The 25,180-nt window shown below is 30.4% G+C and overlaps 2 protein-coding genes across 2 annotated transcripts; one reads left to right on the top strand and one right to left on the bottom strand.

Moving 5' to 3' along the window:
- Positions 1-1,295: 1,295 nt before the first annotated feature.
- Positions 1,296-20,495, bottom strand: LOC107437927 (large ribosomal subunit protein mL62). The gene is made up of 6 exons (XM_043050838.3): positions 20,076-20,495; positions 18,539-18,584; positions 17,410-17,469; positions 16,826-16,908; positions 13,153-13,322; positions 1,296-1,440 (listed from the first exon to the last, which is right to left on the bottom strand). Exons 1-6 carry the CDS (start codon positions 20,208-20,210, stop codon positions 1,344-1,346), a joined length of 591 nt encoding a protein of 196 aa, XP_042906772.2. The 5' UTR covers positions 20,211-20,495; the 3' UTR covers positions 1,296-1,343.
- A 129-nt stretch (positions 20,496-20,624) lies between these two features.
- LOC122271042 (uncharacterized) lies at positions 20,625-22,267 on the top strand. The gene has a single exon (XM_043050835.2). The coding sequence runs from the start codon at positions 20,625-20,627 to the stop codon at positions 21,684-21,686; it is 1,062 nt and encodes a 353-aa protein (XP_042906769.1). The 3' UTR covers positions 21,687-22,267.
- Positions 22,268-25,180: the final 2,913 nt, after the last annotated feature.

Below are 25,180 nucleotides of genomic sequence, written 5' to 3'. Positions count from 1 at the left end.
TCCTACCAGAATCGATGAATCAGTTGGTTGGCCCTTCGGAACAAATACTGAGATTTTCCCATATCCAGCAGCAGTAATCCGCACAAGCTTGCGTAAAATACAGCGTTTGTGTCTGCTTAAAATTGCAATTCAATTTCCATATTACTACCACTGAAGAAAATCATCCTCGAATGGATAGAAAGTTGGCAGATATGGCATTTGCTCGTAGTACTCATATTTTTTGACAAAACCCAACGAACTGAACCAAAATATGCTCCTTTCCAATCTAGCAATCAAAATATGCATCAATTCTCAAAATCAAAGACGATTTCATCTAGGTGAGCGTTACTTCACAGCTGTGCTCTGTCTATTCACTGATGCTCTGCAATGAAATATTACGTGATATACAAGGAGATTGACTTAGTTAAAAAAAAAATGGGGCGTGGTTTAAGAGTGCGCAAAACCTGGATTTTTTAAAATTAACTTAAGAAGGTAATGTTGGGTAAGTAAATGTTGCTGATTGATAACTTCTCTTCTGAGATGTCTGGAAAATGTTCCAATAAAATCATAAAATTATCAGCATCAAATTTCTAATTATTTAGTTAAATCTAGTAACGTTTCCCATTATTAAAAAGAGATTTTCAAGTTTTGTTGCGAAAATTTTACGAAGATAAACTTTAAGTAGATTTTTTTTTTCATTTATAAGTTAGGAACTTTAGTTTTACTTCAAAAAATTCTTACTTTTTCTAGCTTTAGACAGAATTTTCTGAGTTGCATAAAAAGACAATTAAAAAATTTATCAAGATTGTCGTCACTACCACCATAGCTTGTCCACACTAGCCTTATGTAGTAGGGCTAATGTAGACAAAAATAAATAAATAAACCTTATTTTTCTTTAAAAAAATTCTTACTTTTTCTAGCTTTAGACAGAATTTTCTGAATTGCATAAAAAGACAATTAAAAAATTTATCAAGATTGTCGTCACTACCATCATAGCTTGTCCACACAAGCCTTATGTAGTAGGGCTAATGTAGACAAAAATAAAAAAATAAACCTTTTCTTCTCAAAAAAAAAAAAAAATATGGAGAAACTAAGCCGCTTTTTTAAATTTAGATATAAACAAGATTGCAGCGAGACTTCTAAATTATTTCTTTAAAAAATTCTTCCCAGTTTAAGATTATATTTTTATAAAAAAACGTCCACACTAGCCCCTTTCTCCTTTACATCATTCATATTTTAAATTAAATTTCTTAAGTTAATTTTTTTTATTGAATACATTACAGCAAGGAAATAATACCTAAAATAAAAATCAATCATTCATAAAAACAAAGAAATTTATTTAATATAAACTATAGATTAGGAATTTAATATTCCATATTGTGTAAGCCTTCTTTTTTCATTCTTCTAATGGATGTACCGATTCTTTTTTCTCTGAGTCGTTCAGCTGCAGCTTTTTCCTGCCTAAAATGACACAATTTTGTTACTTTAGTTTGATAAACTTAAAACCAGTTTTGCCAGAGAATGTCGACTTTCACCGGTGAATGTCAACAATCACGTAGTCGCTTTGGTGAACGACCAAAATATTTATTATATCTGATTTGATATTAATTTATTCGCTGATATAATTATTCAATATTTTAATATCTGCTGAAGATAGATTATGAGAAAATTAATTAGTGTCCGGAGTACCAGTTAAATACATACCAGGCAATGGCACTTGACCTTAAAAAAACATCAGTTTGGGGCAGTGTTTCCCAAACTTATGACTTTTGTGTACCCTTTCTAAATTTTTCGTAACACTGTGTACCAAGTAAAAGTTAAAAATCACAACTAGCTGTTGACACTACTAATTATAACTGTTAACTCTGCAAAAAATGGCCAATAGAAAAATACGTAATCGCAAATTTTCATGAGTAGCTTTGATTTTAAATAAATTTTTTTGAAATTTTCATTTGTTGCAAGATATTTTGCATAAGAACCCTGTCTGAACTGTCTCCGTACCCCTGGCGGTACGCGTACCACACTTTGGGAAACACTGGTATTAGGTCTACTGGGCAGTGGCACTTAACTAGACCTAATGTTCATTTCAGACATTTACCAAAGTATGTGATTGTCAATATTCACTGGTGGAAGTCAACAACCACCCATTTCTGTCATTCACAGTAACATATTTTTGTCGTGTAAAATAAAATAAAAACTATGGAAAATCGAAATTTCAATAAAATATAATAATATTATTAGGTGGTATATTTCTTTCATATCATCAATAGAACTGCTAAATATTTTATATCGCAGAGTAACAAGGTGCGGGGAGTTTTGCAGGCAAAAACCATTTACAGACAAAAGCAGACTGAGTTGGCCAACAATTGCATTTAAATTTCATTCAAAATTAACTGGTTCAATAAAGGAATTTAGTAAGACAAGATGGAGCCCTTGAAATTCTTGAATTGGATACAAGAATCCAAAGCATTGCACCCAAATTCTTTCTTGGTCACTTTTAAAACATCTGAAGCAATGCTGAAAGTAAGTTGAAAAAGAAGGGGGGGAGCCAAAACATTTACATTTATAGCTGGTTTTTGTGAAGAGCAAAATAAGATCTTATAATTTTTAATTATAAATTATTCATCACTGCTCACTTTATCTTGGAAGAAAAAAAAACATCCCAATATAGGTGTTTTAAATGTTAAAAGAATCTTGGTTGTAAGTTTTACGTAAAATCTACAATGAACTATTTGCCATGCATCCAATTTGTCTTCATGCCATTGCTTGATTTTAATTCCGCAACCTGAGCAGGGTTTCTAAAATTAAATTCCATACATAAAGTTAATACAATTTTAAATTTAAAAATAATTCGTCATGACATTGTGTGAATGGATGGTCAATTATATAAAGCGAAACATAGGTGGATAGCTTCCCAAGTCACTATTTCAAATTAACCTTTATGTAATAAAAAAAATAAAAAATTTAGATTTTATGCTATTTGTAGTGTATCTACCACTACAAAAATACAATTCCAATTCCTTAGTTCCTTAGTATATAACACATGTTAACTCGATTCCAAGGATGAAAGTTGACATGGTTGATAACTATTCACTTCCCACATTGGTAACCTTCGGAGGTAGTGTGAACATGCTTACCTTGACAGAAACTCCCACTTTTAAGTGAACACACCTATCTTACCACTAGCGCCCACTGTAATTTGAACAGCTCTACTTCGATGGATGGTCCACATTCAACAATTGATTTGCTACCAGTGACTGTGACATTGTCCTCTTTATGCTGTTACTTCTCAGTCTGGATCACACACAACTTATACACTCGACTGCTTCAAGTCAACACAGGCTTGACCAGAACCGTGAACTTAATAGAACTCTCACGACCAGCACTCAAAAAGTACGGTGATCTTAATACAGCTCACCCGACTTTTGACAAAACAGCAATGAATCAACTAGTGATAAAAGTTCATCAAATTCTATCACAGATATAATTCTAATAGGAGAGTACTGTAGTGTATCTACCACTACTGTTCCGTATTTGTAAGTAACGCTCTTGGCGTTGGAGCATCTCCCCTTGGCACACTGTAAATACGCCAACTTGGCAAACAGTCTATGTTTTGTACGCCATTACAGTCTACGCTCTACACCCGAAAGGGTAAACACGAATAAACTCCTTTAAATACTAAACGCTTACTTTTCAATTTACGCTACCTCCGCACATTTTGGTCCGTCGAGCCGGAGGTGATCCACATCCTATGGATTACGCTTTACGATTGAATTTCATAAATTCATTCCGCTAAATCGCTGAAATATGGCAAATATCATGGCCTTAAATCGCAAGCGTGGCAGCATAAAAAGCCAGCTTACGAAACTAAATAATGTCCTCACAGAAGGACAAGACAATATGGACATTTCTGAGCTCCAGGCTCAATTGGATATTGTGCTTAGTATCCAACAGAAATTCGATGCGCTTAAAGATGACTACTACAAAATCTCAGAGGAAGAAGATTTCCAGAAAGTCGAGGCCTCTCTCTTCGAAGTGGATGACGACATTCAAAAATTAGAGGTAAGCCTCAAAACCTCTATTAATAAATCAAAAACTATAAACATTGACATTGTGCAAAATCAAAGTGTTGATAATTCTATTATCAGTGATCAGCCTAAAAAGGCTTTAATTAAACTTCCGAAAATCCCACTTCCGTTTTTCAACGGAAGATTCGAGGAATGGAACTTGTTCAAAACGCAATTCAATAGCCTAATTAGTGACAGTCCTGAACTTTCTGACCATGACAAACTGCATTATTTACTCGGATCTCTTAAAGGTGAAGCTAAAATCATAGAAACTGTTGACGATAACTTTTCTTCTCTATTTAAAGCGTTAGAACAACGCTATGAAAATAAAAGAATAATTGTTAACTGTCACATCAAAAACATTTTAAATACCCACCCCTTAAAGCATGAATCAGGCAAAGATCTCCGTAATATATTGGATAACATTTTAAAGAACCTCAGATCATTAAAAATCTTAGATTTCGAGCGAGATAAATTATCTAACGCTTTATTATTAAACATTATACTCGATAAATTAGACAGAGACACCCGAAAACAATTTGAATTAACATTGAAGGACAACGATGTGCCTTAATTTGATAATTTCCTCGAATTCTTAGAAAGGAGATGCCAAATTTTAAACAATATTCAAACTAACATTCCATCTAAATTTATTCCCGATAGATCAAAATCTTTTTTTGTCAAGGCAGACAAATCTCCTAAGTTGTGTATCGCTTGTAAAATACAAACACATGCTCTGTATCATTGCAATACATTTAAAGAAATGAAATTTTCCGAAAGGTTAGATTTAGTTACAAAGAATCGCCTTTGTAAAAATTGTTTAAGTGAATTTCACCCATTATCTAAATGTAATTCTAAAGGTTCTTGTTTCGTTTGTAAAAAGAAATTGAACCATCACACATTGCTTCATGAATATTCCACACCGTCAATCATGACAGCTAGTCATAACATTCAAAATGAAACTAGACTCGCGACGCCTACTCACTTTCAAGAAAGAAATCCACAAATTAACAATTCAGAATCAATTAATATGCAGGTGCCAGAAAACCCTCGTCTTTCTGTAACGGAAATAAGAGCATTTTGATAAACACAGCAATAATATATGTCAGAGACGCATGGGGACAATTCAAACCTCTACGAGGTGTCCTTGACTCAGCTAGCGAGAGGTCTTTCCTCTCCTCCTCCGCTGCAGACTTTTTGGGTTTGAAAAAACAAAAAATAAACATTCCTATTTGCGGTTTAAATGATACGTCATTAAATATAAAGAAAAAAGTAACGGCTTTTCTATCGAATGAAAATAAGGATTCGCAGTGGGAAATAGATTTATTAATTGTTCCCAATATTACAAATTTCACACCTTCTAAAAAATTAAATGTTTCGAACTTAAACATTCCCAGGGAAATTAAATTAGCTGATCCGTCATTTTTTATTCCTCAAAAAATAGACATTCTATTAGGCGCAGAATTATTCTTTTCATTATTGAATGACGATAAAATAAAACTGGCAGACAACTTATTCTTGCAATCAAGTTGCTTCGGCTATCTCGTTTCAGGTGTTATTTCAAACAATCTATATATATATTTCTCTTACACGGCACCAAAAAAAAAGCCTTACTACAACTCCCTGAATGGCAACGTTAGAAAATCAACCAATGACTGCTGCTAAAAATGTCACATGCCAAACAAGGCTCAACATATAGCTCTTTTAAAAACGGAAACAATACCCAGAGTGAGCATTATCAGGTTGTTCAATTCGGCTGCGACAATCTCATACTATTAAGCTTGGCAGAAGTGAGTAGTAGATCTCTATTTTAGTATTTTGTCGAAAGCGCTTTTCTGAAGTACTTTGTACAACTAAATAAGATTCTTTTCACAACACTTAAATATTTACTTTATTTTCATCATTTATAGAGAAAACAATCGGCAAAGAATTCTGTTAGGTTAAAAAACATTTCGCTAAAAAAAGAACGAATTCTAAAAGAAATAAAAACAAACAACTTAAATAATAAAAATGCTGTTGCCAGCCATAGAATTTTTTGAAAGTTAACTTAGCAACATACATCAAAATGACATAGAAGCGCAACTAGATCAAAATTATGATACCTGAGCGCTTGACGTAACAAATCCTTCAATTCTATAAGTGTTGTATCGCCAAATGCCCAAATTAACAATTGCAATTTCGAATTAATATTGAAATGTACAGGTTTAGAATTTTCTACATTGAAAGTTTTCGGAACTTCAGTATTCAAAAAAGTATACAAAAGCTAGACGTTAAGAACGTATCCAATGAGCGAGCATTGGATTGCGAAGCAATCCGAAATGAACTGCAAAAGCAGTTCCGGGGGTTGGCGAGCGCCAGCGAGTAGGGGGCGAAGCTTCCTAGTAATTTTTATAACACTCCTAAACATTGTTTTTTATCTAAAAACTTAGACATTCTTAATAATACTCTCAAACACTTTTGGGAAATTGAAGAAATCGAAACAAACGAAACTTGCAGCGATGAATTAAAATATTGTAACGAACATTTCGCGAAATCGCATTATAGGAAACCGGATGGTAGATACGTTGTGGAAATGCCATTCAAACCTGATTTTTCCGAAGAAATGTTAGGAAATTCTACGACAGTCGCATCAAAAAGACTAGACCAGTTATGGACGCGTTTAGAACGCGATCCAGCCATGCAAACGCCTCAGCGAATATGAATTATTACAACATATGGAAGAGGTGAATGAAAATTTAGACGTCGAAACTGGATACTATCTACCACATCACGGTGTGTTACGCCCATCAAACAAAACTACTACACTTCGAGTAGTTTTCAACGCGAGTTCAAAAACTTCCAGTGGATATTCTTTAAACGATTTACTGTGCAAGGGAGGAGTGCTTCAGGAAGATCTCTTCTCGATCCTAATTAGATTCAGAAAACACGCTTATGCATTTACGGCAGATATAAAACAAATGTTCAGGATGATTGAGATTAATCCTTCGCAAACCAATCTTCAAAGAATTCTATGGAAGAACTGTAAAACCGCACCAACTAAAGTTTGTGAGTTGCTAACTGTAACATACGGAACCGCATCCGCTCCATACTTAGCAACAAGGGTTCTGCAACAACTTGCCCTAGATGAGCAGAAAGACTTTCCTTTAGCGTCAAAGGCAGTACTTCAAGATTTCTATATGGACGACTGCCTCTCTGGTGCTCCAGAACTTAGCGAGTTCGAAAAACTCAAATCAGAATTAACACAGCTGCTCCAACGAGGAGGCATGACTTTGCACAAATGGTGCTCCAACAAGGCATCGTCAACTGAACTTAAGGAATTCTCGCTTGACCGAAATTCTGATAAGATAATGGTCAAAACTTTAGGAATGCTTTGGAACAGTTTAACTGATTCATTTACGTATAAGGTTACCACCAGCACAGATTGCAACTACACCAAAAGAGATGTACTTTCACAAATAGCTCGCATCTATGACCCACTAGGACTCCTAGGACCTGTCATTGCCAAGGCTAAAATATTCATGCAGCAATTATGGTTGCTTCAATTGGACTGGAACGAAACACTACCTCCAGATGTGTCCAAACAATAGGAAAACTTCATTAAAACTCTACCAGATATCGAATCCATTCATGTTCCCAGATGTTTCTTGGATGTTCGTGCAAGGCTCGTAGTGTTACACGGATTTGCAGACGCATCTTCAAAAGCTTATGGAGCAGTGACATACATACAAAATGTATCTAACTCCAATAAAGTAACTACCCAACTTCTTTGTAGTAAATCGCGGGTTGCACCAACCAAATCCATGACAATCCCTAGGCTCGAGCTTTGCTCCTGTCTACTTCTCTCAAAACTTACACAGAAGGTCATAGCTGCAATAAGACTCGAAATACACTCAGTTATATTATATTCAGATTCAACAATAGCCCTAGCATGGATAAACTCGCCTTCTAATTTGCTCAAAACATTTGTAAGCAACCGAGTGTCTCAAATTCAGCAACTATCTAAAGATTTCCAATGGAAACACATTCCATCAGAGCTTAATCCCGCAGACTTGATTTCCAGAGGACTTGATGTTAAGGCTCTTGCAGCCAGTGAACTGTGGTTTAAAGGACCAGACTTTTCGAAATTAAACTTACCTGATCTTCAGAGTGTGCAAATTTCCAGTGACTCAACCGACAAACTTTATATTGATGAGTTGAAGCCAGTTTCCAAAATAACTTTGACTTTAAATAATGACTCTAAATTTTTAGAAGATTTTCTAGTTATCACTAATGACTTTCATAAATTAATCAGAATTCTAGCATTTATTTTTAGGTTTGCCCATAACTGCAAATTACCTGAAAGGGTAAAAGGATTCCTAGCACAGGAGGAATACATGAACGCGGAAAAAGTGCTCTTAAAAATTGTACAGGTGAAGTATTTTTCTTCTGAGATCTCTGCTTTAGAAAAACGATCGCCAGTTCCATCTACCAGTAAGTTAAAATTTCTTAATCCCTTCATAGATCCATCCGATGGACTAATTAGGGTAGGTGGCAGACTTGCGCATTCTAATTTAAATTTTAATCAGAAACATCCAGTTATTCTTCCGGCAGGAAATAAATTAGTTAAGCTCATATTTCAATACTATCATAAACGAGATTTCCATGTAGGCCCTCAAGCCCTTCTAAATACTGTACGATTAAAATATTGGCCCATTGGTGGCAGGAATGCAGCACGCAAAGTTGTTCACGAGTGTGTAGAATGCTTCAGAAACAAGCCAGTTGTCGCAAATCAAATTATGGGGGACCTTCCTGCAGAAAGAGTTACACCTAGTTCAGCATTTTTAAATGCGGGAATTGATTTATGTGGGCCGTTCGAAATAAAATATAAGGGACAGAGAAAGGGTGCTTTTCAGAAAATATATGTTGCTTTATTTATATGTATGGCAACCAAAGCTGTGCACATAGAGTTTGTCTCGGATTTAACGTCCGAAGTTCTAATCGCAACCTTAAAAAGATTTTTTGCGCGTCGTGGCAGAAGCTCCATAATTTTTAGCGACAACGCGACTAATTTTACAGGAGCTTCAGCAGAACTTAAACGCTTATACAAACTAATGTATAATAGCGAAGACGTTTCGAATATGCTTTCCTCCGAAGGTATAAGATGGAAATTCTTGCCCCCTAGAGCTCCCAACTTTGGTGGTCTTTGGGAGGCAGGCGTGAAATCTTTTAAATATCATTTTAAGAGAGTGGTAGGCTCCGCAAGACTAACTCTTGAAGAGTTTTTAACAGTAATCACTCAGATAGAGGGCATCCTCAATTCGCGACCTCTCACACCCCTACCGTCTGATACTGACGAATTTCAAGTTTTAACTCCGGGCCATTTCCTTATAGGAAAACCTATAAATTCGATACCAGAACCTAACTTCATCGACAAAAGAGACTATCTTCTTAATAGATGGCAAAGGGTTAAAAAATTAGTGCAAACTATTTGGAGACATTGGCAAAGCAGTTATTTGAGCCATTTACAACAACGCTCAAAGTGGCTGCTCAAAAAACCAAATTTATGTCCTGGCATGCTAGTTCTTGTGAAGGACATTCAACTTCCAACTTATCAGTGGCCTTTAGGTCGAATCATTAGAGTAATTTGAGGTTCAGATGGCAACGTGAGAGTTGCAGATATTCGCACAGCGAAAGGAAATTTTCGAAGACCAATTTCAAAAATTTGCATTTTGCCTATAGTAGATAATTTTGAGTTGAATTGAAATGTTCATTGTATCTGTTTAATTATTACACTCATTGTATTCATTTACTAATTGTATAATTATTTAGTTGTTTTATTTCTTTTACTTTCATATGTAAGAATAGTGATGTAACTTTATATATATTTTTCCTTATTGAAACATATTCATATTTCAACGCCGGGCGGGATGTTCCGTATTTGTAAGTAACGCTCTTGGCGTTGGAGCATCTCCCCTTGGCACACTGTAAATACGCCAACTTGGCAAACAGTCTATGTTTTGTACGCCATTACAGTCTACGCTCTACACCCGAAAGGGTAAACACAAATAAACTCCTTTAAATACTAAACGCTTACTTTTCAATTTACGCTACCTCCGCACAACTACAAAAATACTATTCAAATTCCCAAGTATATAAAACATGTTAACTCGATTCTATGACGGGGTACCTTTTCATAAATGAAGGTTGACATGGTCGATAACTACTCACTTCCCACACTATTGTTAAAATTTTCAAAAGTTGTATTTCTTTATGATGGTGTTATTCCTTTCAAGTCTATTGTTTTTCTTATTTTTTAAAATTTAGAATGATTTCGAGTAGAAATAAATAATAATTTCGTAAAAATGCTGGAAAAAATAAATAGGCAAATTAAATAATGACACTCCAAAGATAGCAACTCATTCTTGTCATTCGTTGATTGCTTCCATTACTTTTAATTCGATTTAAAGTTCGAAATCTGATTGTATACATAAAATTTGGAAAAAATTTTGTGAATTGGATCAAAACTTACATCTTAATACTAAAACTTTCTACTAGGATCTTTGCATCGTCACTTAAGGAAAACATCCCCAAAGGGATAAGCCAGAAATTTTCTAAGATTCATTCTGATTTTAAGAAGCTTGTTATTGTTTAGTCTTGACCAACCATCCAACAATACATCTTCTGACAACTTTTTACAATAGTTATTCATATTTATTTTTAAATTAGTTGAAAAAAAAATACCGTGCAGATGGGGGGAAAAAAGTCACCAAACTGAATAAGTTGATCTAATTTCTGAATTCTCATGTACTAGCACTAAATCCTTAAAACGTTATTCAAGGATCTAACTTGGATCTATGTGGTATGCTAATGAATTACTGCTGACGAAATAAATTATTATCCCACAATCAAAAACAAATTTTCTTTTAATATAATATTTTGATAGTTCCAAATTATGCTTAACATGCAAAAGTCTATTAACGGTAACACTTTTGGTTTGAGAAAATAGCTCTTTCAGTCACTAAGACGCATTAAACTTCTAAGACTGAATTATTAAATTTAAGACTGTTTATCGTAGGCTTTGTAGTTTTACGAATTAAAACTTTATAGTTATTAACAGAGATGCCAACTGCGCCAGATACGACAAAATACTTTAAAAAAACAGTAAAGAAACTAAATATGCACATATTCGGTTAATTTTTCGTACCTTTAAAAGATTTTGCAAGGCTTAACTGTGACAAAGAGGCGTACCACTTAAGCTTTTAAATCATTTAGAAGTAGTGGTGATTAAAAACCCTATAAATCGAATTTACTAAACCAAGAATCAATTTACATCATATACATAATACATAAAAATTTACATCATCTATATACTATTATAAGGCAGTTTTTCTTTCATTTCTTCGTTTAAATCCTAATAATAAAACATTTGTGCCATAAGTTTTGCTTTTTCTAAAAAAGAACTGTTTTTTTTTCTTAAAAAAAAAAAAAAGGAGATGAGGCACAAACTGGTCAATATGTTATATTTATAACTGTAAAGACTTAATAACAGCAATTCATTTGTGTCAGATTGTTTTAGCTATTCTTTAGCCAGCATACTCAATGATAATTACAAGACTGGTGCAAAGTATCAATAGGAAAAAAAGCTTAAGTTTTGCAGAAATGAAAGGCATATATGATCTAACTTTATCATACAAAAAAATTTTGCATGATATTATTACTGAATTATTATTACTTTTTTTTTTACAAAACTAGCTACAAATTGGGAATTAATTATTGATTTAAGTCTGTGTTTTTTAAGGCTCTTTCTTTATAGGAAAAAAAAAATTTTTTTTAGCCAATAATGAGGTATTTTTACAATTTCAGTGAGTTTGCAAATGTTTCAAAACAGTTAGAGTATATTCTGCCCATCTCCAGTTCGTACTTTCTACGCTGATAATGAGAATTGTGCAAAAGGTCAAAATAAAGAGAAGGAATACAGGTTTTCTTTCTTTTAGAAGTGTTTGTCACATAATTTTTTAATATCTGAAAAGCTACTTGAGCACTGTTTGGAAATGGAATAGTATGAATAAGTTGAAAATGATGCATTGATTTGTATGATTTTTCCCAAAGAGGAAAAATATAGCAAAATTATTACTTTTAAAAAAAAATTTTTTTTTTTAATAATTGTTAAATATATTTCAGCTTCAGGACCAGGCAGTTCTTCTTAGTAATCATTATTGAAGCTTTGCATTTAGAGTATTGTTATTCACTTATATATGGGAAAAAGTATGGATGGAAAAACATTTTTCATCTTCATCTTTACACTTGTTACTTTATGACAAAAAAAATAATAATAATAATTAAAGGTTGTTAATAAATTATTTAATAAGGATAGAATAAGAAAGAATGAATAGAAACATAGAAAAAGAATTATTGAACCTTTATGAACAATTTAAATAAGAATTAAACAATAAGTTTTATTTGATAAAAATTTACTTGGCAGAAGAGCATCAAAAACTTAAAGGATATTAATCTAGATTAAAAAATTATGCCAAATTATGAGTTTAATAAATATTTAAAATATTTAAACTAATTCATAATTTTGAAAATGGTTTGTCTAATAAATAATTTCCTAAAGAGTTTAGACAGAAAAACATCCTTTATCTCAATCTCTAAGGTTGTTGCTTCGCAGAAAGAAAAAAAATGTTTTTCTGCATGTAAGTACAATATAAATATTATTACAGCCTAAAAGAACATCTCAATTGAATTAAAGAATAAAATTATTAAATTTAAAATTAATTTAAATAAAAATGGAACAATAAGATTTATTCAAAAGACATTTAGCCAGATTTATAAAGGGCTAATGCCTTTTAATATTCCATGTGTAATACATCAAAGTGTAATTTTACAACAGCATTAAGAACAAAATAATAAGCATTTAAAGTGCATATCTGCGGGAAGCTTGTTATTGACAATGTCAACTGTCATAAATCAAGAGGTGATTTCACAGCGAGTCAAGTTAATATTTTTTTAAATAAAAGAATTTGAGTTTAATAATTGTACTGGTAAACACACTACACATCAACAACACTAAGTATTGAAGCAAATAATAAAAACCAAATCAACTTATATCTTTAACTTTAGTTACCTTTTCTTTTGTAATGCTAAAGTTTCCGGTAACACTTCTGGGGGAGGTTTTTCAGCTTCTCTAATATAACATCTTAATTTATCCATACAATCTGCTAAATTTAAAGTCTGCATACGAGTTTTATCTGATTTCAACACCATGAAGCCATCTTTAGTTATATTATTATGATGCTGCAAAAAAAAAAAAGCTATTATTAGTTATTTTAATTCATTTGACTATACTGTTATCAATTTAAACTTAAGTTTCAATATATAATTATGAGTTTTACTGAAGATCAGTGATGAAAGTCTTGCTGGAAAAAAAATTTGATCTCGTTTTTCAACTGCAAATAGCATTTTACAACACTTGTTTGCTTAAACCTAATGAGCTATATATTTGACCAAGCAAAAATTACAGCCTTTCTAATTTTCAAGAAATGTAAAAAATTTTTATAAAAACATGCATCTTCTAAAATAAATATATCCAGCAAATATTTACATTAAGTTAGCAACAAAATAAATAAATAAATAGCAGAGCAACTGTTGCAGACAAGATAGGAAGAAGAAATTATTTGCGATATTTTACATGCATAATTTCTTCTTTTTGGCACCACAGCCCAGAGAAAATCTAGGCTGTCACAATGAATATTTTCCATGACATTCTATAAGATACTTGCGTTCAAGTCAATAACTTTTAATGTTTTCTAACCCTTCTCAACATTATCAAGCCCTATCTGAATGGAATTTTGTGCCACCTGGGTGGTCACCTGCAGGGATAGCAGAACCAGGGGGAGGGGCAGAAGGAGCAAAATTCAGCAGGCCTGCAGGTTTGTTATGATTTTACCCAACCTGAAAAAACCCGGTGGAGTTTTTGAAAAATCTAACCTGAAAAAGCCATTAAAAAAACTCAAGCAGGCTTTTACAAAATTGCATTTAATTACTAACTAATTAGCTCTACTAAATATTAAGTTGATAATCAAATAAAATACAATATCCACACATTGAAATGCTTATATTTTAATTAATACTATATTCTGCTGTTCTTTAAAAGCTTCAATCAACTCTCTTAAAAACATATTTAATTAGAAATCACGAATAATGTACTGAAGTATTTTCCCAAAAATTTGAGATACTAATTCACAACACAAATGTTATAACAGATAATAATTGTTCATATATTGCAATATCCAAATTTTAATGAAAATTTTATTTTAAGAATTGTTAAAACAATTCATGTTATAATAGGATACAATACATAATATTTTTAGAATTGTAATTCAATGAAATGGGAAAAATGTTTATAAAAATATACTTTAAATACTATGTTCTCAGACCTGTAAGTCTTGTTTCATGCAGCTTCAAATTATTATTTTCATTTTAAATACAGATAAATTAAATAAAATTAAGGATATGTAGTAATACAGTAAAATTTACTCCAAGACTATAAAGAATTTTAAAAATATGATGAAAAGAACCAAAGAACTTTTAAAAATCTCAATAAAAACTTTAGAACATCCCCCCAAAAGCCCAATGGGTTGGGTTTATTTTTCAACACTGGTATTCTATTTTGGAAATGTTTACTCAATTTCCAGTTTCTTTCCACAGCCATTGAAGATTACTGGATCAGATCAGTATTTTATACATAATATTGATTTTCTATTATTCAAGGTTGCCGCTCAAATCTGGAAAAATAATTTCCTGTACATACAAGACATTAAGAGGAAAAACACGACCACTGTGCTCTTGTATGAGCTGCATTTTGCTAGCTATGCAATAATTATAATTGCTGGAAAAATTTAAGGGGAAAAAAGGAATAGCTGAACATACTTAAATAATGCTATAGTAAACGAAATAGTTTACTTTGGTTGGAATATCATCCTTAAATATCCCATAGATTATGTATTGAGAGGTTACCGTGTTTTAAAAGACGAAAATAAGAAACAGAATTTCTTTTATTTTCTCAGTTTGTAAAGAAAAATTTAAATTCACTGCATCTTCTCTGTTATTTTAGATAATTTTAATATTCTCTGTATTTTCCAGGTATTCCTTTGTTCTCCCTGTGGAGTGGCAACCCTGTTATTGATGAATTGTGATCGTAATTAGTTTTTAAATGCGTTTGTTTTACATCATAAAGCATCATTTCATTTTCAGTGGTTTTGTTTTCTTTTTTCTGTACAATGAAATCCAGGTTTTTATTTTAAAAAATACACTGCATACCAATCAAAAACTAAATTACATGATTCAATAAACTTTTCCTTTAAAATACATTTTATAATTTGCCGATCAGGTGGCCGAGTGGTTAGCGTGCCTGATTGCGGGTTCTAATCCCGCTCAGGGCATGGATGTTTCTTTCTTTCTCTGTGTTCTATGTCCTTTCTCCTTTGTGTGAATGTGACCCACCCTATAAACTGGTTTGTGGTTGTGTGACGCGGGCGACGCTGCTTCGCCACAGGTGCCTACTGGGTGACGAGAAGAGAGAAGCAGTCCTGGCATATGAGGCCAATGGGACAATACATCCCAAGTGCCCGCCATTAAAAAAAAAAAAATTCCTAATGTTAATTGTTCAAGGGGTTAAAAAAAATCGGATATAAATAAATTCAAAATCAAGTTCACTAAAATATTCTTGTTAAATTATTGAATTGATATTAATATGTATCATAAAAAACATTTTTTCAAAATCTAAAATTTCAAGTTAATAAAAAGTTGTCACAATGTTCACAAGCACACACAAAAAAGTTTTTCAATCAGATTTTAAAAAATATTCAGGAGATAAATAATTAAAAGTAAGAAAGGAAACTTTTTAAGGAAAGAAAAGTATGACAGAAAAAATTAATAAAAAGCAATGTTTATAAGTTTAACCCCTTCTCTGCCTGATTTCTTTCTTAAATTTCCAAAAAAGAGCTTTTTTTTTATTGCTGAAAATTAATAAATGTTCTATCCTAAATCGGAAATGCTAAATATTTTTGACAAGTAGTCCTGCTTGACCAATTGGTCATGAAATATGTGACGTCCTGTCCACTGATCACCAGTTTTCTCTGCAATGCACCCAAGTTTTATATTAAAAAAATACACTCTGATAACATATTTGTTAACTCTTTTGTTTTAACCTGTTAAAGATCAATATTTGTGTGAAATAATTATTAAAATTAGGTAAAAAAATATCTTGGAAAAGAATTTTAATACTGATGAAATGCAATTATGCAATTAATTAATTAATGCAATCAATTAATTAATGCAATTAATTAATACTAATGATTAATTTTAATACCAATGAAATTATTTTAATGCTAATGAAAGCAAAATTACAGAAAGTACAAAATGATTATGATTTTAATTCAAGGTGGGAAATCTCACTGCGAAAATTGTAAAGAAAGTGGGGTTAGTTGCACCATTTCCAAGCAATATTCAGAAATACAAAAATAATTGTGTGATTTAAAGAGAAATGTAAGAAGTGGCGATTTTAATGACAAAATTTTTCTCATCCTCTCATGACATGCGATGCCAACCATATGGGCACAAAAAAACGCCAGATGTATGAGATGTGATGCCGACAGAGGAGGATTTAACTCTTAAATTATACAAAAAAATTATAAATTTTATTGGCTGACTACATAATTGTTCCCAAAATGCATAAAGATTCACACAAAAAAATTTTTTAAATTATTAATAAATAATAAATAAAAATTAAAAATTACCAGTTTCAAAAGTTTTTCTCTTGCTATTTCTGGTATCCATGATGCTGTTGCTACATGAAATCGCACTTCAACTTTTGTATTATCTAAAAAATGATAATTATGTACTAATATAACAATAAAAGCTAAATGTATCACCAGTAAAAAGAAATGAGGAGTGTGTAGTCATAAAAATAAGCTTGTATGCAACCAAAACTTCATTTAGAAACTATAAAAACTATCATAAATATCAACCTTTATTCATAATAATCAATTAATTTACTGAATAACCTTAAATTAGTGATGGCTTAAATTAAACTTCAGATAAAGCAATCAGGTGACGAGTGAAACTGAAAAATAATATCAAATCTATAACAGAAATATTAGCAGCAATAGACAAATTGATAACAATTTATCCATAAATACTAAATAAATATATCGAAAGCTTTTTGAAAAACTTTGTTATATTGATTTATGTATTTTATTTCTAGAAAAAACAATTACTTTGGTTAATATATTATTATTATTACAGAAGCATTTTGGAACTAGTAATTAAACATGAAAATTGTTATTAAAAGTAAAACATATGATAAAAATCAAAAACTTACTTTTATTTACATTTTGTCCACCAGGACCACTACTTTTTGAATAGGTTATTTGGAGTTTTTCTGAAAAGTAAAAGAAAGATTATTTAAATAAACAAAATTACCTTCTTAATATATTTCAGAGAGAGAAATTTTTGACTCTTCATTCAAAATGCACAAGAACTTAAATCAATAAACATAGGACACTTGTAAAAATTAATGTTTAACTAGTTTAAATGTACCACATTTTTAACAAAATATAAACCTTTTTTTTTAATTAAATGTAAACTAAATCACTCTGAAAAAAAAAAAGCAAATTACAACCAATTTTAAAATTCAGCACTAGATCAGAATGAAACAGGAATTAATATCAGAAAGTTTAAAATTGTTAAAATATTATGCATTTGGGAAAATATATTTTAAATAGATGTAACAAGGATAGTAACTAGTATATTTACTTTTTATTTTTCTGTGTACCTAATATTATATAGATTAAGTACATTGATATATAATTCTATTGATTATTGCATTGCTCAATTTTGTTGAATACTATTCAACGAGGCAAGCTTAATATCACACCAACTTACAGAAAAATTAATAAACCAGTTCAAAAAATTTTTCCTGGATGAACAACTATAAGATTTCATACATTCATTTATGAATATTATTTCCAAAATCAATTTTTTTTTTATTCATTTGGACCCTGGCTCTTCACAAAACATTGATATATGCCATTTGATCCATTAAATAAAAATCACCAAAGGCAGTTTTGTGCCTCTGTAGCCATTTTAACTATTGACATAAAAAAACCTTAATGTAAAGCCTTACAGTGGTGATACTCATCTCAATTGGACCTCCTGTATTAAAAATTATACTTTATAAAATTTTCAAGGGATCAAAATTTTTTTAACTTAACAGGCTATCAAGAGATGCTACAGCAGATAAAAGATTTAATGCGAGAGGAAAACGATAGTTGAGTAAATATTAATTTCAAAAATAAAACTAATTTTGATCTAAAAAAAATGGACTAAAGCAAAGAATACAATTTCGATCAATCCCCAAAATATTAAATTCTGAAATAACATCGATAACTTATATGTTTAGAAAAGTAAAATTTTATTAATAATAACCTAAAATGTTCAAAAATACTAACCTATTGGTACAAAACCTGAGAATTTGTCCTCACTAGATTTTATTTCCTGGAAGAAAAAAAAAAAGAATGTAGTACACAAAAATCAAAATAAAAAATTACAATAAAGTATTGGCTCGTATTATAAATATAATGCTATAAAACTTCTATAAATGTTAAAGTAAAACATGAAAGTTTTAGTATTTTCCTAAAGCGAGAAAAATTTCTGCAACGTGATCTGCGGCAAAATAATAAATAAGTTTTGAATACTTCTATCTAGGAATACCTACCCAAAGAGTATAAAACCTAGTTCTCTTCGACAAACCTCTACACATTTTTTTTATTACTTAAGGAATTTTACTAGATTCCAGAAAACATTTTACACGATAAAAACTAACATATATATATACAAGGAAGGAGAAAAATTTATTAAACAAAATAAATTACAACAATTTAAAGCAAAAAACAAGTAATAGAACTGTCAACACACAAATTTGAAGTTTCAACACCTGCAAAAAAATATATAAATAAAAAAAACTCATATTTTTAAGCTTCATAGAATTTTTTAAAATTATTATTTCTTAATTTTAGCTTTTATGGTGAAAATTTAATAAATTCAGAAAAAAAATATGTTTTATTAATATAGTTACTTTAAAAGAAGTGGGGGGCGGGGGAAACAAACTGTGAAAAGTAAATTTTACAATAATAAAAAGGATCATTAAACACAAATAAAATAAAAATGTTTTCATAATGTCATTATTTGGCATATTTTTTTAGCATTTAAAATATTAAAAAAAGAGAGAGAATGCTTTCTCCATTACAAGGAAAGTATAAAAAATTTCACATGGCTCTTGAAAGTTTATTTTGTCATTCACATTTAAGAAGAATTTTTCTCAGTTTATTTATTTATCTGGACTAGTACCGCAATAGTTTTAACTTTTTTAGAAGCTTGTCATAGTGTTGCCGCCAATATCCACAGAATAATATAACCACAGAAGGGAGAATTCCATATTTTGACCTATGGCACAATAATCGCCAAGTTTTGCCATTTTCCCTGCAGCGACCTGCGACAAATATCACAGAAAGGGATCAACTCCAATGGTATAACTCATAGCCAAACATCTACATTTTTTTTTAAATTTTCCAGTTTAAAATCAGTTTGAAGCCTTTGCAATTGTAGTTGGCATGGCAGATCACGGAAATATCCCCGGCAAGGATACGGAAATCCCCTTATATACCTAATTTCAGAAATTTCGAGATTTTTAAAGCTTTTGAAAACAGTATTTTTCTCAGTTTTATAAAAATAAGGTAATAGTCAAAACAGCATGACAGATTTTAAGGTTTTATTATGAGGCAATACCAGTAACATTACTCAAATAAGTTAAAAATAATAATAATTGAAAAATGTTGAATTGAACTAATAATAATTAAAATTTAAACAAACAGGCAAACTTTCCTATATAACAAGCCCCATCATCAGTAAATAAATTTCATATCAAACATATTAAATTCGAATAATCAACATAAATAAAGCTGATAAACTTTTGAGGAATTATTTTACCTTGGGTTTGGACAGATTCAATGAGCTTTCTGGATAAATTTTATCCAGTGAATACTCGCTTTTAAAGCCTCGGAACAACAAAGGATTTATAGAACTTGAAACTCTTAGTCGCGACAGTAGACTATTCATTAACATGTTTCAAAAGTTACTTTAGAATAAGTGTCTAATTATATGAAATCTGAATGAATGAAATATATATAAAAACAAACAAACTTGATATCCGATATAGTTACTGGTTTCTGCCCGGCTGAAGGTGGTTCCGGTCTAATTTAAGCAAGCAAAATAGAAAATTTTCAGAGTTAGATTTTAAGGGGTAAACTTTGGCATTAAAATGAAACTTTATCTTAAATTCTCTATTTTCAGCAATGCAGTCAGTAAAAGATAACGTTAAAGGCTGTTCAATTCTTTCAATTAATATTTTGTTTATATTTATATTGCTGCATTATTTGATTAGAAAGAAAACAAGAACTGTCGATGTGTGATAAATGTAGAATGTGTGTTCAAAAACACTCATAAAATTGGTATATATACCATTTAGTTTCATTAGAAATGGCATTGAATGCGGACGATGATATTTTACCGCAGTATCCCCTTAATTCTGAAAAGAAAACCCACCTTTGTGACATATGTAATAAAATATTCACTAGTAACTGGAATTTAACCCAACACAAAACTATTCACACAGGAGAAAGGCCATATTCATGTAGTGTATGCGATAAAACATTTTCACGTAAATCAGGTTTAAAACAGCACAGTCATGTTCACGAAGAAAAAGATTTCAATGACGAAAATAATTTAACTTTAGATTCACTTATTGCGACTGAAAAGAAAACTTACTCATGTCATGTGTGTAATAAAATATTTACCGCTAAAAAGTACCTAAATAGACACTATCTTATTCATACGGGAGAGAAACCCTATTCTTGCGACAGGTGCGATAAAACATTTGCTTTTAAATGTAGGCTAGACGATCACTATCGTGTTCATACGGGGGAGAGACCGTATACATGCAGTGTTTGTAAAAAAACTTTTAAACATCAGAGTACATTAACTGAACACAGCCGTCTTCATACCGGAATAAAAAAGTATATGTGCGCTTTGTGTGACAAATCATTTGTACGAAAACATGAATTAGTAACACACAACCTTCGCCATACTGGAAAGAAGCCTCACGCATGCACTATGTGTGATAAATCATTTTTGTGGAAGAATCACTTAAAAGTGCATTACCGCACTCATACTAAAGAAAAACCTTATTCATGCAGCGTGTGTAATAAAGCTTTCCGGTATAAAAGTTGCTTAACGCAGCATAATAAAGTTTGTCCCCTCGAGAAACGAAAACCTTATCCGTGCAATATGTGTGACAAATCGTATAGCCACTTTAAAAGTTTAAAAAAACATTATGTTATTCATAATTCTCCATTTGAGAATTGCATAACACAACAAAGAAATGTTCATATACCTAAGAAAAAGGAAATACACGCATGCAGTGTGTGTGGAAAAAAATATAGGCATCTCAAAAGTTTAGAAAAGCATGACACTATACATAATTCTATATTAAAACAACCACTGGTAAAAAGTGAATCTGAAAAATGCTCTTTTTATTATTAATAATGGAAAGAAAACATGACATTCTGTTGTAAATATCAGTTAAATATCCATATTTAGCATTCATTTGTAATTTATTATATTCATTATTACATTTATTATAATATATGAGTATAACATATATTAGGGTGTAACCTATTTGTGCAATCTATGTGATAAATCATTGTTCATAATCATTAAAACATTATCTTTATCATATTAAAAAAAAACTTATTCATGCTGTAAATATGTTCATTAATCATTGGTGAATCATTTGAAGGTCCACTATTGTATTATATTTATACGAAAAGGAAACCTTGTTTATCCTATGGAAGAGTATCATATTAGTTCTTGTATCAACTACAATCATTGTTGTGACAATAGGTTTTTACTTCCTGTTTTGGCATAGGTACAAATATAGAATATATTCCCATGCAATGTGTATAATTACGCTATTTAATTTTAAAAAATTTTTTCACAACACTATGTAAACCATACTGTTAAGAAACTTTATTCAGGCAGTGTGCATGACATGTTACAACACTGTAAAAAAATTATAACTCTGTACATAATTCTGAAATAAATTCAGGCCTGATTTGATGTTACTACATTTTTTTATCCACATTTGTGTTGCATAAATTGTTGTCAATAGAAAATTTTAAAATGGGAAAGAAAGTTAGAAATTTTTAAGTGTTTAGACAAAATTAGATCAATATTAAAGTATTAGAAAAGTTGATTTTTTAATACTTAATGTGTTAGCAAAGAGAAATTGTTACTTATTCATTAGCTTGAAAAAGAAAAAAATTATCTTTTTAAGACTTTTTAAGCTCAGAGAAAATCGACAACATACCTATTGATTTGAATACCACTTACTTTGGCAAATACTTACAGGATGAACCATTTGCATTTAATTTTGTGCCTCATAGTTGAAAACTATATCTTTCAAACTTTTTTTGAATGATACAGCCAAAATTGTCGAATTTTTTTTCTTTTTTTTTTTTGCTTAAAATTGGTAAAAACTGGTTAGGTTTTTGTCTTACTTTTAATTTAAAAAATAACATTTTTTCACACCTTAAAAAGAAAGTTTAAAGGATACTCGCATTTGATAAAAGTGAACTGAATGTTTTGTGTTAAATGGTTGTTTATTTACTTAGTAAAACATTTTTTTTTTAAAATTTACTGTTATTTTTATAAGCTGATGTCTATATTTTTGCTAAAATTTGAAAGGATTTCCAACTCTTCTTTCAAAACATTCAGAAACTTCAGCTTTTCATTTAGTGTCACTACGTTTATCTATGATGGATTTGTGCTGTGATCCTGGTTCAACAAGTTAAACCTTACTTATTTTTGCTAGCCAACCTTGTGGTGTAGGTAATTTATATTCCTGCGATTATTTCAATAGCTGTTTAATGCTTTGTAGGCAACTCAAACTAAAGTGTTTGACATTCATCTATTTTTATTAGAGCTATTTATAAATTATTAAATCTATTATCTTAAAATAGTTACTTTTTACACTGTAACTACTGTAATGAATTTTTTTACATTTCTTAAAATGTTTTTGTTTTAAAAAAAATCTTAGATATCTGCAATATTGAGGATAAAACTTTAGTTGTTTAAAGTGGTTTTAAGGCTATAAAATAATTTTATAATAAAAAATTTTATAGTTTAGTTTTAAATAGAAGAGATACAACAGATTTTTATTTTAAAATTTGTCTGTGACCCCAATAAAATCAGAAAGAGTACATGTAGATAGCAAAATTTGTATAGAGTTTTGCACTGAAAATTATATATATTTTTATTTTGAATTTTATACTTGTAGTATTTTTTTAGAAAAGTGTAATGAGTATGTACAAAACATATATCCTGTAAAACTTAATTTCTGATTTAATTTTCTAGTTTTTAAACTCTGAAAAAAATATTAACATATTTTTAAAAATTGATTTTTACAAAATGAACTATTTGAAAAAATGTGTAACATTTTCTTGTTTTCAAAAATATCTTTATCAGTACTTACTATTGATTACAAATTAGCTGTTTGATTTATGTTTGCAAATAAATATTATTTCAAAATTTTTATACTTTGAAAATCTTGATCAGGTGTGGGTAGATCCTTCGATATTTTTAATTTACCTTTGTCGTTTTCATCACTATCATCGGGAGTAGGTAATAAATGAGACATGGAAAGAATTGCAAAGTAATGGAATGTGTCGCAGTCAATATACAAATCAGTGACTTCCAAAGATTTTCTACCCTGCAATTTTATTCTGAAAGGCCACTGTTCCGGTTGGATTTTTTTTTTAAACCCATTTGTAATGCATTTTAGTCAACATTGTATAAATCAAAATCAGAGCTTCCAAAACTGTGGGGGGAAACGAGTAATAAAATAAAACTAAATTGCCAAAATTAACTATTTATTAAAAACTTTAAAATAAAAACAGACCTAGATCATACTTGAATTCCAAAATAGCTGGGAAAAGGAACTATGCGCCCTGAAGCTCAGATAAAAGCTTAATTAATAAAAGTAAAATAAAACCTTGAAGAATTCGACAATTAAATTCTAAGGTAAACACGCTATCCGAAATCGCTAATCCAACTGAGAAAATATTCCAGCTAGCAAGAGTTTCAGAAGGCATAGGTTACAAAGCAACAAATAACACAAAATTTCTTCTAACAAGTTATTGTTAAATTATTCATCAACAGCTCAACAAAAACATTTATACAGGTCACAAACAGAAAAACCCTGAAAATTTTATGGGCAAAATATTGATATCAAATTTATATAGCAATCATTTTTCAAATTTTAACATAATTTTTTTAACTAGCATTTATAATTAAATTACCTACCTATGAAGAATATTACTCCTTTATATTAACTGATTAAAAGAAAACTTTTTTATTATAAGGATCGTGAAATTGGATTTTAAAATCGTGTGAATATGAATTGCGATATTGGATTTTAAAAAAGTGAAAATAGAAATTGTGATATCAAATTTTTATACAAATCATAATACAAATAAGAATCACGCATATCCACCTGAATCACAGAAATCTGCTTAAATACGAATCACAATATTGGATTTTAAACTCGTGTGAATATGAATACTGAAAATAACAATCATGAACTTATTTTAAAAAGCTAGTGGAACTCTAAAATATTTTTTATTTTAAATAAAACTTTGTGATCTACTCTCAGCCCTCACATCATTTTACCGTTACTTACTTACCACTTAGTAATTACTATTAATATAAGTTACACAACTGAGTTCACTTAAATTGATAGGCATTTAAAACTATATAAAAATAAAAAAATTTATTTAAGGGCAATAGCATTTCTCCTGGGAAAACAAAAACATATTTGTTTCTTTATTAACCAATACATAATATTCCATCGAAAATTTAATCAAACCAAGATAATAATTATAACCTGAAAGGGTTAAAAATATTTAATTTTTTTTTGCATTTACAAAAAACAGTTATGTTACTACCCATTTAATACTATGTTGGTCCTTAAAAATTGG

The sequence above is a fragment of the Parasteatoda tepidariorum genome, chromosome 4, assembly GCF_982258835.1.
Source record: "Parasteatoda tepidariorum strain Cologne lab strain chromosome 4, Ptep-v5.0, whole genome shotgun sequence".
In the NCBI taxonomy this organism is placed as follows: Eukaryota; Metazoa; Arthropoda; class Arachnida; order Araneae; family Theridiidae; genus Parasteatoda; species Parasteatoda tepidariorum.
Note: the sequence above shows the minus strand (reverse complement) of the source record. Positions and strands in the feature narration are given on the sequence as shown.

What these genes read in the sequence shown, in the direction of transcription:
- LOC122271042 (XM_043050835.2), top strand. Translation starts at nt 20,625, where the DNA reads ATGGCATTGAATGCGGACGATGATATTTTACCGCAGTATCCCCTTAAT.
- LOC107437927 (XM_043050838.3), bottom strand. Translation starts at nt 20,210, where the DNA reads ATGTTAATGAATAGTCTACTGTCGCGACTAAGAGTTTCAAGTTCTATA. An exon ending in TGGACAAAATGTAAATAAAA is followed by an intron (nt 16,909 to 17,409) that starts GTAAGTTTTTGA and finishes ATCATTTTTTAG; the next exon opens with ATAATACAAAAGTTGAAGTG. An exon ending in GAGAAAAACTTTTGAAACTG is followed by an intron (nt 13,323 to 16,825) that starts GTAATTTTTAAT and finishes TTTTTTTTGCAG; the next exon opens with CATCATAATAATATAACTAA.